Raw genomic sequence first — 18,252 nt, forward strand, 5'->3', positions numbered from 1 at the left:
GGAGGGACTTGGGCCTCTCGTAGGCATTGGCAGCCAGAGAAGTGTGTTTTTTGAGGGATTACTCGGCAGCTTTTGTGGCACATTCCCCCCGCGGCCTTAAAAGCAGCCTTAGGGATCTTTCATAACATGGAAAGCGGCACAGTGCGCCACTGAAAGAGATCAGCTGCGCTGCAGGAAAGAGAAGCAGCTCATGGTGGCTTGTGGAAGTGAGCCAAGCTACATTTAGCAAACACTATACAATAGGGTGTCACCAATGTGGTGACTGTGGAGCCTGTGGCGCCCTCAACGTCTTCCCTTGGCACCCACACACCCTGCCCTCTGAGGTGTTGAGGGTAGTTAACTTTTTTCTCCACTAAAAAGGAGGAAGCTGGAAGCTCTTTCCCACTTGCCAATCTATGAGCTCTTCAAGGCTCAAGACTTATTTTGCTGGATCCAAGTTTTACCCAGACCCCCTGAAAAATCAAAATGTGTACATGCACATTTTCTCTTTTTGTCTGTTAGGAGAACAGGGACCTGACCAGGGGGAGGGAGAAGTGACCAGACGAGGGTGGCACCTAGGGCACTGCGTCTATGGGCCTTAAAATGTTGGCAGCCGCTTCAATACAGCCTCCAGCTGGGTCATTGCCACTAGGTCTGGCTCAAGGAAAGGCAAGACAGCCCACGTCGGAGGTCAGATTTCAGGCTAAACTTGGACCTCATTTATTTATTTTTGGCCTTTTCTGTGTGCAATAAACATGAGAGCCCAGGACCCTGTGGATGATTGTGCTAGCTCTGCACTCCAGAGTAGCATCCACATCTCCTTACACAAGTTCGATAGAGGCTCCCCTCGCACTGCCCCCCCCCACGTGTTTACCTTATAGTTAGGTGACATGTTTAGAGAGCTATTATAGTATTACAGTCACCTTACTATATTTTTTATCAACACTGGGGGTGGGTTGCAATTTAGATTCTCTGTCTCAGGCTTCCAAATGTCTTTTAGCCATGCGTTCTACCGTCCTTACTTGGAAAATGAGCCAAATTTGCTTGCGTATGAATTCCAAACCGCATTTAAAAATATATATACTGTGGTACCTCGGGTTACACACGCTTCAGGTTACAGACTCCGCCAACCCAGAAATAGTACCTCGGGTTAATAACTTTGCTTCAGGATAAGAACAGAAATCGTGCTCCAGCGGCACGGCAGCAGCAGGAGGCCCCATTAGCTAAAGTGGTGCTTCAGGTTAAGAACAGTTTCAGGTTAAGTACGGACCTCCGGAACGAATTAAGTACTTAACCCGAGGTACCACTGTATATGGAGAAATGTGCGCTTAAATGCTGATGGAGCTACATGTGGATTTCTTTTTAAAAAATCTGATGAAATGTAAAGAACTGAAGCTAAGGCAGAAAGAACAAGTATGCAAGATTCGTCCACCCCGAGTCACCCACGCGAACACAAACATAAAGAATCCACGGAAGCGTTCATCAAGCTACAATTTTTATTTCTGTACAAGTCTCCCTTATGAGTCACAGGAAGTCCCTCCCCTATCATTGCTTACACAGTAAACAAGCCATTAAGTCAAACTGGGGGGGAAAAAGCACACACAAAACAACAAGAAAGTCATCCTCACACGAACCATTTACATCTTGCATTGCCCATCCAGCCCCCTCTCCACTTTGGGGCCTTAGCGTCAGCCATCTTGAAATGGAGTGAAAATTGCTACAAGGTTGTTTTTTAAAGAAAAAAAATTAAAAAAGGAGCTTCCCTTTGAATGTTATGTGGGGTGTGACTGTGTGCGATCCTGAGGGAGGACTTCATAGGAAAAAGGAAGGGTAAAGGGATTTTCAATGCTACAAGCCATTTGTGGTTTGGCATGGCCAATAATTTCATTCGGTATGCCTGGTAAGGCATCTAATAGTCTGCCTGATTCAATATTGTGGGGTGGGGTGTTAGGTTTCCTCCTTACTTCCCTGACCAAGATTTGTTGCCTTTAAAGGCTCCATGATAGGAGAAACTAAAAATAAAGTGCAGGTCCAACACTCAGACACAACGAAGAGCACACCCCACTGGATTTCCGCCTGTCGTGAAGCTGTTAAAAAAGCCCCTTTGGGTTCCTCTCATGTACATCATATGGGTTGAAACACCTGTGCATGTGTGTGTGCATGTTAGAGAAAGAGTGTGTGAGGAGATAATAAATAAAAGTTTAAATAAGGTTATTGACATCTGTCGGCTGACCAAAGGCTGTTATCCAGTCCTTTGCCTCCTTGTGAGAAACACATTGCTGGCAGAAGCCACTGCCCTCACGCAGCCTGTGCCGGGGGCTTGTTACCTCAGAAAACCAAAAAAACTTAAGCAACCGCGTTCCTGGAAACTCTGCACTAACTTCCCAAAGCATTTCTGAACAGGCCTCACTCTGACCCAGGACAGGAGAGAGGAGAGGGATACGCGTGTGTGTTTGCACGTGGGCGTTTTGTGGAGGGGAACTGCAAAGAAAGCATTACACCTCACGCTCCTTCGAAAAGGGCGTTTGTTTGTTTTTTGTCCACATAAAAACACCTCACGTTTCACCCGGAAGGTTTTAAGGCACTGTTGTGAGAACAGATAGGTAGGAATCTACCACCCATCGCCCTTTGCTGGAGGCCGTCAAATCCAGCTGGAAGTGCCCCTGGGTTTTATTAGGAAGAAAAGAAAGCTCGTTTCAAAATAAAACAAAAAACCGAACCAAGAAGCATCCCTCCAAACGAGAGCCGGGAGTGAAGGAAAAGTCACTTGAGGTCCTTGGTTACAGCAGGAAACCAACTCCCGTGCTCTGTGTGGGCTTGCGATGAGCTGCAGAGCTGCCCTCTGTGGTGAGCTTGCGTGGCATGAGCGCACAGTCCTAGGCAGCAGGCATCTCAAGTGGTTAGCCAGTCATTTTGTTCACAGCTTTGGAAGAACGGCCTCCTTTGCCTCACACCTCCAACAGGGTAGACAATACGATGCCAGGAGGTGGGCGGGTGCAGAAACGCCAAGGCTGGGTTCCATAACCGTAGTGCAATTAAACAGTTCCCCGAGGTGCAATGCCCGTCTCCGGGTGGCGCCGTTCCACGGGGAGGAGAGGAAACAGGGCCGCCTCATTCCGTTGCCCAAGTCCAGAGCTCGAGATCCCTTCTCACCACACTTTTGAACCCGGCGAAGGAGGTGCAAGCCGTGGGGGTTGTGTGGATAAAACGGGACAGACAGATTCCTGCCCCATCAAGAGCTGCTGTTCACGGTTTATTATTAAAGCGGGGAAAGGTGGAAATGAAAGAGAGAATCACACACACGGGAAAGGGAGATAGAGAGGCAGGAAGAGAGGGGGAAAAGGAAAACGTTAAAAACCACCCCTGACAACACTAGGGGAGTGATGGAGCTGTGGGGTGCCCCTGGCCCTCCATTTCCGGCGTTCTCTCCCCGGCGTCCGTGAGGCTGAAGGGCACGCTACTCTTCGATGACAGCCCCGGAGCAGGAGAAAGGCCTTTCCGTAAAAGTCGGCAGCTTTAGTCAATGCTTTATTAGGACTTTCTTTCTCCCCCTTTTTGTTTGGTTTTGGGTTTTTTTTTTAAGAAAAAAACAACAAAAAAACACCCCGGCTTAAAAAAATCCCTGGAGTCACCATTGTCCTGGGTTCTGTCCCTCCCTCCTTTTTTCCTTTTCTTTTTTTGCATCAGAGAGCTGGTGCTCGGCTCTCTTCCTTTTTTCCTCAAGGGTTTGTGGTGGGGGGAGGGCATGTGGAAGCTACATGCGCGAAGACGGGCTGGCCAGCTCGTAGAAAAGCAGGTAGGCGTCGCTGCTCCGGACGTGGCTTGAGGAGAGCGGTGTCACGCTGCAGGGGGAAAGAGGAGAAAGCAGTTAGGGGGCTGAGGTCCGGCACTGGGGTGGGACCCCAGGGAATGTATATAATATAAGAACGTAAAGTAGGGATCTGCTAGACCAAGGAACATCGAGTCCAGCACCCTGCTTTCCAGTACGGGCAACTCCCCGTTTATGCGGGGATTACGTTCCGAGGCACCACACGCTTAAGCGAAATTGCAAAAATTGGAAACACCATTGAGAAAGCCTGCAAATGCCCTCTAAACCTCTGGAGACCCTTGGGAAACCCTTTTAAAAACAAAAACATCTGCCCACCAAACAATCTCATCTCCAGAGGCCTCAAAGGTTGGTGCAAAGACTCCTGGGATTGCGCTTGCAAAGGTTTGTAGGATTGCTAGATGCTACTTTTGCACCTTTTTTTGCCATTTTTGTGCCCCTTTTTATGCGACTTCTGGGTTTCTGGAGATTGTGCATGCGTGCATAAGAAGCATATGCTCTACCACTAAGCATGAATGTCCACTGGTGGTGGGAGCAAGGGAACCATAATGCTCTGATTCCCAGTTTTCATTTTTTTTTAAAAAAAGAGAATGTTTCTAGCATTTGTAGAACCTAAGATTTGAGATACAGGCGCTGCTAATCTCCTGTGGGCCCCCATGTGAAAGCTGCAGCCCCCTCCCAATATAGAAGTCCTAGATATACCGTGAGTCATTGAAGGCATGCCACTCTCCGGACACAGGGTTTTTGCAGTAGGCTGTGTAGTGACCTCCCATTGTGGTCCCACTGTGATTGGAGACGGCGTACAGGTTGTAAATAGCATGATCTGCAAGGTGAGAACAAAACAGGCACACACAGCGTCACTTTCATGTTCTGTGCTCTACTTATCAATGTGTAAAAAGGGGAAGAAACACAGGCATCAGGACTTCATGAATCACATAGGCAAACCCTGGTGAAATTTTACTATAGTCTTATTCAATCACCTCTTTTTTGCTACTCTCAAAATTCTTTTGGTGCTGGCTCGAAATTTCACTTTTGCAGAAGTTTGGTAGGGGGTTAGCTCTTCGCCACCCCTGCATTTTCAATTGGACATCCAGAACAGATGAGAGGTGGCTGCGGGGAGCCTACAGCATTGCTTGACAAACTAGCTGTGTTTGTGTTTCTGTGTGTTTGCATGAGATGTTGCCATTCTTATTGAAACCAGCGGCAAACCCGTTCAATCCTCGTGGCTTCAAGGGATTCTAGGCAGGGTTGTGGCACTGGGGCAGCTGAGCAAAATTTAAAAAAGGTCAACAGCATAATGGATTTATAATGCCCAGATGCTTTTGCGTGGCAGCAGGGAGCAGAAGTGGATGGTGTTATGGGGTGATGGCAATGACCTGACCTCCCTACAGGTGAGCTACTGCTGTTATTGGGAGGGAGAGGGGTCAGGTGGCAGGGAGGCCAGAGAATTGCAAATGCACCGGCAGGAGTACTGGACTGGCTCTTCCGAAGCATTTGCACCACGATGATCTTTCTGTTATCGTGCCCTTTATCCTCCCAATAAGCAACAACGGCCCAGCTGTCAGGAGGTTAAATGTTCACTGTCGGCCCATCATTTCATCTGCTGCCAGTGGGGAGCCAAGACTGTTAAACCAGTTTCAAACTAGCTTCATTTTACAGTGGTACCTCGGGTTAAGTACTTAATTCGTTCCGGAGGTCCGTTCTTAACCTGAAACTGTTCTTAACCTGAAGCACCACTTTAACTAATGGGGCCTCCTGCTGCCGCTGGAGCACAATTTCTCTTCTCATCCTGAAGCAAAGTTCTTAACCTGAAGCACTATTTCTGGGTTAGCGGAGTCTGTAACCTGAAGCGTATGTAACCTGAAGCGTATGTAACCTGTGGTACCACTGTATAGTGTACATAAAATGCTACTCACTTAGCGCAACAATAAAGATTTGATTTGTAGTGTATACAAGAGGACTAAGAACTGCTCTGCTAGAATGGACCAAAGTCTATCTAGTCCACACTTCTGCTTTGAACAGCTGCTGCCAAGCCTTTGGATGCTTTCACACAGGGCATGTTGGTGATGCCTATCTTGTTTGTTTGTCTCCAGCATCTGGCACTCGGAGATGGACTGCCCTTGTATATGGAGGTTCCATTTAGCTGCACTTGATAATGTGAAGTCCTATTGTTGACGCAACCTTCCCACCTGCAGTGCCCACCTTGCCCCTCTCAGGCTCCTCCCACCCATTCTGGTTCCTGCAAGGAAAAAAAACAAAAACCACTCACTGCAGTTTTGGGATGCAAATTCCCTCAGGTCCAAGTCCTTGAGTGGGAAATTAACGAACGTGGTGAGCTTGCTGGATCGCATCCTTGCTTCAGAGAAACGCTTCAGGTCTGGGATAGGAAGTTAAGGAAGAAGAGCAGACGGACTAACAGGACAAATATATTATGGGAAAGAAAGGAGGCTATTGGGCAACTTGTCTGACCTGTTTCTCATTGTTGGAGGGAAGGGTCTGGGCTCCCTGGAAGCTCTCTTCTGGAAGCAACCTGCTACCCGTGGAAAATTGGCTACTCTATCAAGCATAATCAGGGCTGTGTGTGTGCCTTACTGTATTTTAAATCAAAGTTCTAACAAAGCTAGATTCCGTGACCTATACGGCCTATTCCAACCAAGTGCATTTGCTTAGTTTTGAATTTATTCCAGTCCTGTTATTCTGAATGCTTAAAAACTTAATGACACATTTTTATCCTGCCCTTGTTCCAAGTTGCTCAGGGTGGTGTACAAGGTTCGCTTCCTCTCACAACAACCCTGAGAGGTAGGTTAAGGGGCTGGAGAGAGACTTGCAAAGGTCACACAAGAAGCCTCCCAGCCAACTGGACATTCGAACCCGGGTGCCCTCATTTGACACATCCAACAAACTGGATTTCGAGATACAGGAAGCAGCGCTGGAATGCCATCCCCCTTCACCACCCCAGCTCAAACTTCCTTGCTCATGGTTTGTGGCTAGCATGAGGGCTAGAATCTTGAACATTTAAAATCAAAACATTAAAAGCTGAGATCTTGAGATGCTGAATTCTATGCCCAATTCAAAACCCCTGTGTGATGTTATTGCAGAACAGCTGCCCCCACCCCTATCTGTGATTCAATTGCTGTCTATATGCTCTCTAGAATAAGGACACAGCCACAGGGAAGGCAAAGGATACGCAACACTAAAATCTTTGGGAACCTCTGGATGCTGAATTTTTTCATGCATTTTGTCCTGGCTTTGCAGCGGCAGCAGGTCTGGAAAATAAAGGGAATCCTGATTAGTGGGAAGATATCATTAAAGTGCTGTGTCACAGGGATAAGGCTGGGCTAGCTCCTCTTCCTCTCCCTTCTGGTGGCCAGGGCTCCTACCCCTTGAGGTGGCAGCTGCCTGCATTCCAGTCCACCTATGCCTATATGCGCACAGGAGTGCAGTAGCACCGCTAGGAAACATGATCAACAACTCTGGGGGCACCAACAGCCACCAAGAACTAGGGAGAAAGGGAGAGATAAAGAGCAGCAAATGCTGGCTGGATTTGCTTGGAGTAGGAAGTGGGTGGCAGGATTCATTCAGTTTGCCTTTTAAAGAAAACCTACCAAATTTGCACTTCCTTAGCCAGTAAATTAAAAACACAACCCCCCCCCAAAGTTGCTGCTCAAAATTCACCCCTCTGAATTTTTGTGATGCAGTTCTCCAACCAAAAATTGTGTACAAAGGTGCATATCATGTACAAACCCACGTAAACTGCTTGCGCAAATGCATATATTGGGAGAAATGCCAACAAAAAAGCACATGAATATCCCTTACTGGTTTCTCATCTCCGTCTAGGATGTCCTCCTTGGTGAAGAGATACATGCAGTCAATCAAGTTCACCTCCCCGTAGCTCTTCTGCAAAAAGAGGGAAGACACACCAAAGAGGTGGGAGTTAAGAGCGTTCCACCAGAGCTGGCATGGAAGGGTGTGGGAGACAAAACAGGACCAAGGTGGCCAGGAAGTAATGGAGAGCACATGGTTACCTTAGCAATGGGTAGTGACAGGTCCCAGAAGGGATCGAAGGCTGTTGAGCAGTAGCCACACTCACTGCACGTCAGAGAACTCTTGAGCTGCCCAACAAAGAGATCTGAAGAGGCAAAAAGTTGGGGAAAATGAAGAGCGGGGACATGCAAGGGAGGGATGGTTCACTGTTGTTGGCTGGACGAATCAGTGAAGGCTATCCAAACACTCAACCTCTTCCCCAAACAAGACTGGGCAACTGGGAGCCTGAATACTACACTTGTCCCAGAATCCCATTCTGCGTGGCACTTGGCATCTCTACCAACCCATCCGCCTTACTCACAGCAGAGGACTGGTATTCTGTGTTGGCCTCTGGGTTAGGGTTAGGGTTGCTAGTCATGTGACAGAGTGAGGCCATTGCCTCAGGTGGCAGATGCTAAGGGGTAGGGAGAGCTGTGTGTGTCACAGGGCCTGTTCTGCCCACCTGCCTGCCAAGCTAACCTGCTGCCTTCTGGGAGCGGTAGAGGTCCACGTCCTGTTGCCAGTTCCAAAGTAAGATTTAACTGCTAGCCTGGCAGAAGTACTATCTAGTCCTTCACCTCAGGCAGAAACATATCTTGGATCCACCTGGCAGCTAATCTGTGGCTTTCTAGGCAGGTGGAATCCAAATTTATGGGGTTCCATTTTGCACTTCAGATGCCATCCTGGGGAGAGGCTTCTCCCACCTGCCTCTTAATGGCTGAGGTTTTGATCCAGCCTCCCCAATTAGCTTTAATGACTCAGAAAGCCTTCTGGGCTCTATGATGGACCATCAAAGCCTTCTCAACTCCTGGGCCTGAATCAGGTCACCTTATCTTTCTATACAAGCTTTGAAATCCAAGGCCTTCTCAAGCTGCTCTGATAAAACAGCCCCACTAAGCCAAATCACTACGGATCAAGATGAAACCGTAAGCCAGCCTTTGTTCTCTGTGTGCAAATTTTAAATAACCACATCAAGGCACAATTTTGCGCAAAACTGTACTTGAAAGGGCCTCTTAAGGGACAAACTAGATGCTGAGTACAGTTAACCTATCTCACTTTTAGCATTTAAATAGCAAATGTGTGTGTGAGAGAGCAAGTGAGGGTGATAGTTGTGAGATCATTTTTTAAAAAATTGGCACAAATGAAGCTTTCCTCTTAGGCTAAGATCAGCTTCATTGGAATGGAAGAAGGGCAGGTAAATTTATCAACTGCAGTGAAGGTGAAAGGGTTAACTCCCCACCCCCTGCTACTTACATGCCATCTCCTATGGCCTGCTATCTAAGGCCACATCTGCACCAGACATTTAAAGCAGCACCATTCGTTAATGGTACCAAGAGTTGTTAGGAGACCAATTTCTGCCCCAGAGAGCTACAATTCCCAGAATTGTTTAACCATCGACCTCTCCCCCTGGGCAACTCTGAAATTATAGCTCTGCAAGCGGATTAGCAGCCTCCTAACAATGCTCAGAGGGACGTGGGTGGCGCTGTGGGTTAAACCACAGAGCCTAGGACTTGCCGATCAGAAGGTCGGCGGTTCAAATCCCCGCGACGGGGTGAGCTCCTGTTGCTCGGTCCCTGCTCCTGCCAACCTAGCAGTTCAAAAGCACGTGCAAGTAGATAAATAGGTACCGCTCTGGCGGGAAGGTAAACGGTGTTTCCGTGCGCTACTCTGGTTCACCAGAAGCGGCTTAGTCATGCTGGCCACATGACCCGGAAGCTGTACGCCGGCTCCCTCGGCCAATAAAGCAAGATGAGCGCCGCAACTCCAGAGTCGGTCATGACTGGACCTAATGGTCAGGGGTCCCTTTGCCTTTAACAATGCTCAGAACCCTAAAAAAACTACGGTTCCCAGGATTCTCTGGGGAAGCCAAGACTGCTTAAAGTGGTAGGATGCTGCTTTGAACACATGGTGCAGAGATGTGGCGTAAGATCTAAAAATAATTAAAAATGTTAACTGAAATCACACAGTTAGTGCAATGCTTGATGCTGTGGGGAATGTGCCGAGTCAGGAAATGCCAGGACAAGGCACCTGTCTCATTCAGAATTCTGAGCTGAAATCACCACCACCCATACCTGGGCTCCTGATGCCTTCTCCTAACTCCCAGTTCATCCTGTAATGGTTCTGGAGTCTCATGGGCTGCACTTTAAGTCACAGGTGGGGAAACTTTTGGCCCTTCAGATGCTGGGAGCTGCTGCTGGAGGGCCACAGGTTCCCCCCTGCCCTGCTCTCCTGGCAAAGACTTACCCCCAATCCGGCTGTCTTCTCTTGCCAGGTATTTCATCCACATCTGTCTGCCCTTTTCATCATCGCTGCAAAAAAGGAGACAGAAAAAGTCTATCCAAGGCTCTTCCAGGGTCAAAGGGAACTCACATGAGAGACTGCAGGGGTGTGTGGAGTGCTGGATTACAACTGGGCAAGCTTAAATCCCTAAAGCTCATGGGGCAACCTTGGGCTAGTCACTCTCACCCTACGCTACAGGACTGGTGTAAATATACATTTAGGAGGTGTGGGGGCAACTGTGTACAGTGGTACCTCTGGTTAAGAACTTAATTTGTTCCGGAGGTCTGTTCTTAACATGAAACTGTTCTTAACCTAAGGTACCACTTAATGGGGCCTCCTGCTGCCGCTGGAGCACAATTTCTGTTCTCATCCTGAAGCAAAGTTCTTAAGCCGAGGTACTATTTCTGGGTTAGTGGAGTCTGTAACCTGATGCGTCTGTAACCCGAGGTACCACCATATCTTAAAGTATAATTTTATCCTGCTCTTTGGCAAAAACAAACAAACAGCCAACTGCTCCCAGAGCACTTCACAAGTGTCCATCATAAGACATTCCCTGCCTTCAAGCTTACTATCTAAGAGACACGACACAAAATGAAAAAAGGGATTGCAATGGAGAAAAAGCAAAGCAAAGCCAGGTACCATATCCTAGTTACAATTTCTCATTTTTCCAATCTGAAGCCACATTTTCCACATCAGTTGGCAGCTTTTATTTTCTTTTAAAAGCCCCTTTCCATGCAGTTCTGATCAATATATACATTTCTGCAAGCAACTTTCCCTAATAATATAATTCATTTTAGGAGCCAGCGCCACCCGCAATCCAATGCCCACCCCCCTTCTCTGCCTGCTCTTCCCAGTTCACACTCTACTGCGACTCACGTGAGATGGTCTAGGTTGTCTTGGTTGCCTTTGGGCCGCACCAGCACTCGGTTCACCTCACTGTGGAGCCCATCAAGGAGAAACCGCAGGAACTCCTGTGCGTCTTGCTGGCTGCAAAGAAGAGAAAGGTAAGCGTTAACTAATCCCCATCAGAGCTGCCGGTAAGGTCTTCCAGATAGGATCATGAGAGCTGGAAGTCCCACTTGGCTAGTCAGCTTCCTAGCCAGCTTCTGAGACCAAATTCAGGGCAAACAGAGGCCTTTTGCAGGAAGAACTGGATGGTGCAGGCAGGGTTAAATGGCATGGTTCCTAAGCTTGTGATCCTACCTTGCAAACATCCACACACTGCCTTTCACATCAGCTGACACTGGCTATGCCTGCATTGAAGCAATTCCTACTACGGTAAATGAATCTCGCTCTAACTCTGCACCAGGTTATTTTGGGTGGGTGGGTATAAAGGAGCCCAAAGCTCGGTGCAAGCTAAAAGCATATTTGAGGCTGGGTTTTTTTTGCAGGTGTATTCTGCAACATGCCATTGACACATTAATACTGCATTAGCCGTCAATTTATACTGGAACGTCTGCACATCATTCCGCTTTATTATTTAATGGTTTCCCCAATGCTTGTGCGTTACTGCCACTTGAAAGGGCGGTCCTGCTCTACAGCACAATAAAAAGGAGGAACATTGGTGGTAGGTCCCAGGATTTCAGCCAGAAGTAACAGGACACGCACCAATTGGACATGTACCAGGATAGCCGCTCGAAAACCTTTTGCAGGGGCAGACAGTACTGAAAGTGGGATTACGTATAACTACCCTGATACCATCTCATGCACAAAGCATCACAAATGCACAACAAAAGGGACCGGAGGGGCTACATCTGGAGACCACTAATTAATCCACCCCCTGCAACCCAACAAATAATTTTGTCCATTGGAAAATTGCAGGTGGTAACATTTCTTACTTGTAACCAACAAAGCGGGGCGCGTATCTTTGAATCTGGGTCTTGAATTCAGAAGGACTCACGGATTCATTGGGGGATGACGTCCACAATGCCTGGATGAGCTTGGCAAACTCTGGACAGTGGAAGGGAGAAGGTGATTGGGGAGGTGGGGGGGGCAGAAAGAGAGAAAATACTTGAAGGTTAGGTTTGTCAGGGAAAGGCAATGGCTTTGCCATGGAATCTATTTCACAAAATGTATCTGAAAGACCCTAAAGTCTAGTCAGGGTTCAAATTCCCACTTGACCATGAACTTGATTGGGTGACCTTGGGCTGCCTCTCTCAGCCCAGCCTACCTCGCAGGATGGTTGTGGGGATTAAATGGAGAGCGAGGGAGCTCTTTGGAGAAAAGGCTGGGATATAAATGCAATATATTATAAATATTTAGGCTGCCTCCGGTCTATTTTGTGGAAGAGAATCACATGCATGCTGGAAATTTAGGTTTGCACAATTAAAGTGGATTAAAATGGCCTCTCTCTCTCTCTTGCTCAAGTATAACGAGTTCACTTTGCAAAAAAAGGATCAGACTGCTGTTTGGAAGGTGAGAGGGGAAAGTGTGAGATGAACAAATGACTCATGGGAAGATGTATAAAACCCTACAAACAAATCAGGATGGATGTGGGACAAAGGCTCATTGCAATATACTGCCCGCAATCCCGCAAACAAATTAGAGTGAATGCGTAATACATCAGGATATAGTCTAACCTCTGTGTAAGCTTTGTGCAAGCAAATCAAGATGACTGGCCAGTGAACAGGTTATCTGGGAGGAGCCCATAGATAAATAGAGGTCCAACTATTGGTCTACTGAGCTCACTACTGTCTACTCTGGTTGGCAGCAGCTCTCCTGGGTCTCAGATGGAGATCTCACATTAGCGAGAGATGCCCCCCCCCCCCGTCAGATGCCTGGCTGTCCACCCCCATTTTGGCACTCCTGGGAAGGCAGGAAATGCATTCAGGAGACTCATCAAGTCCACCACACATGACTGGAGTTTATCTCCTGCTGCAGAGGAGACAGAACAACAAAGAGGGTAAAACTGAAACCCAGAAAAGCCATTTAGTGTTTCATCAGAGTTCCTTATTGTTGTATTTCTGTATCGTTTCGAGGCTCGCTTCTCGTTTTGCTCAGCTGTGGAGGAAGCACTGAATTTCCTTCTGCCTCAAAAACCAACCTACCCTTCTCGGAGGGGCCTTAAAGTCATATCTGCCCCTGGCAAAGACCCTGGTCTGAAACCTCTGGGGAGAGAGCAGCTGCCAGTCAGTGTTGACAATATGGAGCCGAGCGGACCAAGGGCCTAATTGGTATAAGGCTGCTTGCCCTGTGTGTGAAATGTCACGGTCCTTACCAGCCATGAGGGCCATCTGCATGCGGCTTTTGTTGTTCAGGTCGTGGACGTACTGGTTCTGCAAGCAGTAATCTCGGAGCTCTTTGGTGTTGCTCAGACACTGCAGGATTGAGTTCATAAAACACTACAGGAGGCAAACAAATGAACATGCATGAAGTGTAAGGACAGACAAAATAGGTCAACTTCCTTTTCCTTTCCCCTTTTTCTAATTTCAAATTCAGCTGGCCACAGTTCTGCAACAGATCGTGACCCCCCATCCAAATATCATAAATATCTGTTCGCGTTTTAGTGCCCATTCGTCCTAATGTGCGCATTCTGGTATGCAATTTTGCCTACTATACACATATTTGCAAGCGATTTTTGGCACTAAGAACTTTATTTAGGTATGTAAAACATTTATACATCTTGCCGTTCATCACCAAGAGCTCTGTTAGGTGGCTAACAGAAACGAAACCATAAATTAAACCTTTTTAACGTATCGCTTGCAATTTTACAAGCCAAAGCACCAAAACAGAAGGCAGGAACTGGCATAATCCAGCAGCAGTAAGAACCGTAAGAAAATACAAGAGAATGTTAGAATCAGGTCAGTAAAGGAACCCCAGCCATTTGCAGTCTAAATGCCTTCCGAAAAGGGAAAGGATTCTTTTTAAAATATATATATATAAATATACAAAAAAGGCCATTAAAGAGATGGTGGGAGCGATGAGCTTGCTTCCCTCAAGAGAGAGTTCCCAAGCATAGACAATGTATGTTTTATTATTGCTAAAGCTCCCTTAGGGCCAGAGTCCTTTAATGGCTGAAAAGTATACTACAAATAATTTCATATAATTCTCTGGAGTCTTTTTTTTTTGCAATGTGTGTGTCTTTCAACCAAGATTCCTCCTTCTGGGGAAAGGCGATACAAATCTGCATTGCTTTTAAATGCAAATAGTGGGTGAAGCTGAGCTGGTCGTTAACTTAATTCTTCCTCCCTTCACCTGCTGTGATCCTGGCTAATAAAAACCCTCTTCTGCAGGTGCTGGGAAAGAACGCTATCATCTGTCCTAGTGGGTGGATTCTCTCTCCTGCTCCCAGTTTAGCAAACAGCAGCTTCAGAGGAGGTGTCCCCCTCCCCCAGGACTGCAGCAGGGGGGAAAGGGTTAAAACTCCCCTCCATGTCGGCTGTGATTCTGTTAGCAGTCAGCCTTGCCCCTCTGCCCCTGTCCTCTACCACCACCACCCTCCCTGAGTTTGAGGCCAGCACCAAAATCTGTATAAGTCCACCTGTACTAAGATATCTGTGATCACATCCACACCATACTGTACATTAAAAGCACATGGCTTCCCCCAAAGACTTCTGGGAACAATAGTTTCTTAAGGGTGCTATAACCTTCAGAGGGGTAAACTACAGATCCCAGCATTCTCTGTTCAAGTGTCATAAATGTTCTGTGTGCATAGGGTGTGGGTGTCTGAGATGGCGAGGCTGTGGAATAAAAAAAAATCCATGTAAGACAGACCCTTATATTTCCAAATGGGACTTAACAGTTATCACTTTACCTAAATGTGACTAGGGATCTGATAGTGAGACGGCTGCATTTTTAATGCCTTCCTCTTAGTTTTATCAACGGGGAACATTTTCAAAAACGCATTTATTGTCATTTGACGTTGCGCTTTCATACATCATGTGAACTGCCTTGAGAAAAGAATGTTCTTCCTGAAAGGCTCAGGTGTGGAAACCTACTGGATGGGCAAACCTCAGCTGTTCGGGCCCAAATTAGGCCTTGTGAGGTTAAATGCTCCTCCGAATTCAACATGTAGGTGTTTGCGCCTGCACTTAAAAACAACTCTAAACAAGCACTGCATGTTAAACCTAAAAGAGCATTAAATTTCATGAGTTTGGGCCTGAGCGGTTGAGGCTTGGTGGGGTGGGAGGGTGACAAACTTCCTGAGACGGTTGCAAAAAGGCCCTTCAGAAGGGCAGGGGATTCCCACCACAGCAAAGGGGAACTGAGGGACAAACAGCGGTGGAAAGAGCTGTCGAAATTTCCTGCGTTGGCGGGGTACCCACCCACCGGGCACAGAGAAGTGCCACACCACTAATTCAGCCGTGACTGGCTCAGCTGGCGTTGTGTGTGCACGACTTTCCCACATACTATGTTCTCATTACAGTGCCAGAGGCAATGTGGCCTCTGAACGCCCGTTGCTGGGGCTCACGTGTTGGGAACAGCGCTATTGCGCTCAGACGCTGCTTACAATATGATAATCTTTATTGTCATTATCCCATACAGAACAACGAAATTGGAAAAATCTACATCAGACATTCAAAAAACAACAAGCCTGCTATCCCAGCTATCCCAGCCTGGTTAGCCCCCTAAAAACTCTGATAAAAAGGTAAAGGGACCCCTGAACATTAGGTCCAGTCATGGCCCACTCTGGGGTTGCGGCGCTCATCTCGCTTTATTGGCCGAGGGAGCCGGCATACAGCTTCCGGGTCATGTGGCCAGCATGACCAAGCCACTTCTGGCGAACCAGAGCAGCGCACGGAAACACCGTTTACCTTCCTGCCGGAGTGGTACCTATTTATCTACTTGCACTTGACGTGCTTTCGAACTGCTAGGTTGGCAGGAGCTGAGACCGAGCAACGGGGGCTCACCCCGTTGCGGGGATTCGAACTGCCAACCTTTTGATCGGCAAGTCCTAGGGTCTGTGGTTTAACCCACAGCGAATCCCCGCGATGAGGTGAGCTCCTGTTGCTCGGTCCCTGCTCCTGCCAACCTAGCAGTTTGAAAGCACGTCAAAGCGCAAGTAGATAAATAGGTACCGTTCCGGCGGGAAGGTAAATGGCATTTCTGTGCGCTGCTCTGGTTCGCCAGAAGTGGCTTAGCCATGCTGGCCACATGACCTGGAAGTTGTACGCCATAAAGCGAGATGAGCACCACAACCCCAGAGTGGTCATGACTGGACCTAATGGTCAGGGGTCCCTTTACCCTTTATACACAAGGAAGCGGCATGCAAATCACAATGGCGGTAATTATGCCATACAAACTAGCGCATGCATGCTATCACCCTGGGGCTCCAGGAGCCTGATGTGCGAGGATCTGAGAGGTAGCTGCATGGTGGTGCGGTCATGCCACGCTCTCCCTGCAAGGCGAGCCAAGCAGTGTGAATTTGGCAAGGAGGTAGCAGCAGCAGCAGTGCCCAGCAATGAGACCACGGTGATCTCTGTGCTTGACCAGCCCAGAGACTGGGTTTAACCTTGCGCTGCTTTTTAAATTGTTCATTTCAGAGAGCTTTGGTTCGGACTTGCGATTCAGAGGCTCAGCTATATGAATCGGAGAGTTCTCCCTTTGAATCTTGCTTCCGCCACGATCTCACTACGAGGTGGGCTTCAACAAGCCACTCTAGCTCTGCCTCAGTCCTGCCATCTGCATTATGGGGCAATAGCTGAAATAAAGTGAGGAGGAAGAGGAGGAACAACAAAGTTTTCCCTTTGCTCTGCTCCTTTTCCAGCGTAAACCCGCTCTTTAGTGATAGATCAGAACAAATGGCAATCCGGGGAAGACCCAGATTATCATTTGCTCCAACTGAGCATTAAATAGCAGAGTTCCCAGGTGGGGGTAAGGAAGTGTGGGCAAACTAAAGGGGTGGTCTGGATCTATCACTGCAAGTGCAATGCAAACAATCCATATATCTGGTTTTTATTATGCTGAAATGCCACACAGCTCGCCAATAGGAACCAAGGGCAAACGAGTGACCTAACTGGGTATACATAAACTAAGAATTAAGGAACAGGGTGTGCCGCAAAGTGTAGGCTCAGCCCAGGAGTGTGTGATCGGCGCCACTATCAAAACTCACAAATCCTTTCATGTGAAAACCCACTTCTGGTTCACCCCATCCCAAGAGTCTTCCCCCCCCCCAGCAATTTGTAGTTTAAGCTTTCAGCATCTTGCTGTTCTTAGACACTAGGTGTCAGAAGCCCCTTTCTGGTCTACTCAAATCACCCAGAGGCCTAGCAGCAGATCTCAGGCTGCAATCATACCATACCCTTAGAGCAGAATCATACCACTTTAAACAGGTCCATGGCATTCCCCAAATAATTATTGGGAGCTGCAGTTTGTTACGGGTGTTGTGAATTGTTAGGAGACCTCCCTGTCCCACCCCCCACCCCCCGACAGAGCTACAATTACTAGTGTGGTTTAACAATCAGTTCCTGTTCCCAGGGAACTCAGGGAATTGTAGCTCTGTGAGGAGAATCTCAGGGCCCTTAACAAACTACAGCTCCCATAATTCTTTGCGGGGAACGCCACGGGACTTTTTGAACTGGTACCATTCACAGTGTGAATGTGGGCTCAGTTTTCCCGCCCCAGTGCAGATATACCCAAGTGGAGGGGGGACAGGGATGGAAAGAGAGAGGAGTGGACTCACAGTGTTGCCGAGGTTCCGGAGGCCGGTCAGGCCCTGCACAGTTTTGGAATTCTGTCAAAAGAGAAGAACATGCATTGGTTGTGAGAATGTGGTAACTCCGGGTCGGGTGGATATGCAAACACAGCCAAATCCAAGGGTGGGGTGGGGGAACAAACAAAGGCAAAAGAGAAAGGGGGTTCAAACTCCCCAAGATTTGGGATCACGGGCATAAAGATTTCAGGCCATTAAACCCACAGCTTGCAGGGAACTTCAAACCCCTGACACATCCCTTGTCAATACTTGCTGAGCAGGAGCAAGGCTTAAGGGGAAGGTTCCTTACTGGGGGGAAAGTGGTGGTGGTGGTGTGAATCAAGAAACAGCCTACAAAGCAAAGCCAGTGCCCTGCTTTTTCCTACTCTGAGAGCCAGAAATGAGTGCCAACTCTAGCAGTAGCTGACAAAGCCTGTGGGAAATTTCTGCTATCACAGAATCAAAGGCTCTGTAGCAGATGTGGGTATTAATATCTTGGGCTCCGCCAAGAGAT

At 47.8% G+C, this 18,252-nt stretch overlaps 1 protein-coding gene across 7 annotated transcripts in view; it reads right to left on the minus strand.

Annotated features, from left to right (window-relative positions):
* Positions 1–1,456: 1,456 nt before the first annotated feature.
* Positions 1,457–18,252, minus strand: part of USP2 (ubiquitin specific peptidase 2) — a 78,162-nt gene continuing 61,366 nt past the window's right edge. For all 7 annotated transcript variants that reach the window (XM_081889868.1, XM_081889869.1, XM_081889867.1 and 4 more), the window contains 11 exons: positions 17,730–17,780; positions 13,326–13,449; positions 11,947–12,058; positions 10,985–11,095; positions 10,073–10,137; positions 7,831–7,934; positions 7,622–7,702; positions 6,993–7,071; positions 6,075–6,182; positions 4,508–4,628; positions 1,457–3,821 (listed from right to left, as the gene is read on the minus strand). In XM_081889868.1, the coding sequence (XP_081745994.1) occupies positions 3,734–3,821; positions 4,508–4,628; positions 6,075–6,182; positions 6,993–7,071; positions 7,622–7,702; positions 7,831–7,934; positions 10,073–10,137; positions 10,985–11,095; positions 11,947–12,058; positions 13,326–13,449; positions 17,730–17,780 (1,044 nt within the window). In that variant the 3' untranslated portion in view covers positions 1,457–3,733. The remainder of the gene's footprint in view (positions 3,822–4,507; positions 4,629–6,074; positions 6,183–6,992; positions 7,072–7,621; positions 7,703–7,830; positions 7,935–10,072; positions 10,138–10,984; positions 11,096–11,946; positions 12,059–13,325; positions 13,450–17,729; positions 17,781–18,252) is intronic.

The sequence above is a fragment of the Podarcis melisellensis genome (assembly GCF_964234715.1).
Source record: "Podarcis melisellensis genome assembly, chromosome: 15".
NCBI classification, from domain to species: domain Eukaryota; kingdom Metazoa; phylum Chordata; class Lepidosauria; order Squamata; family Lacertidae; genus Podarcis; species Podarcis melisellensis.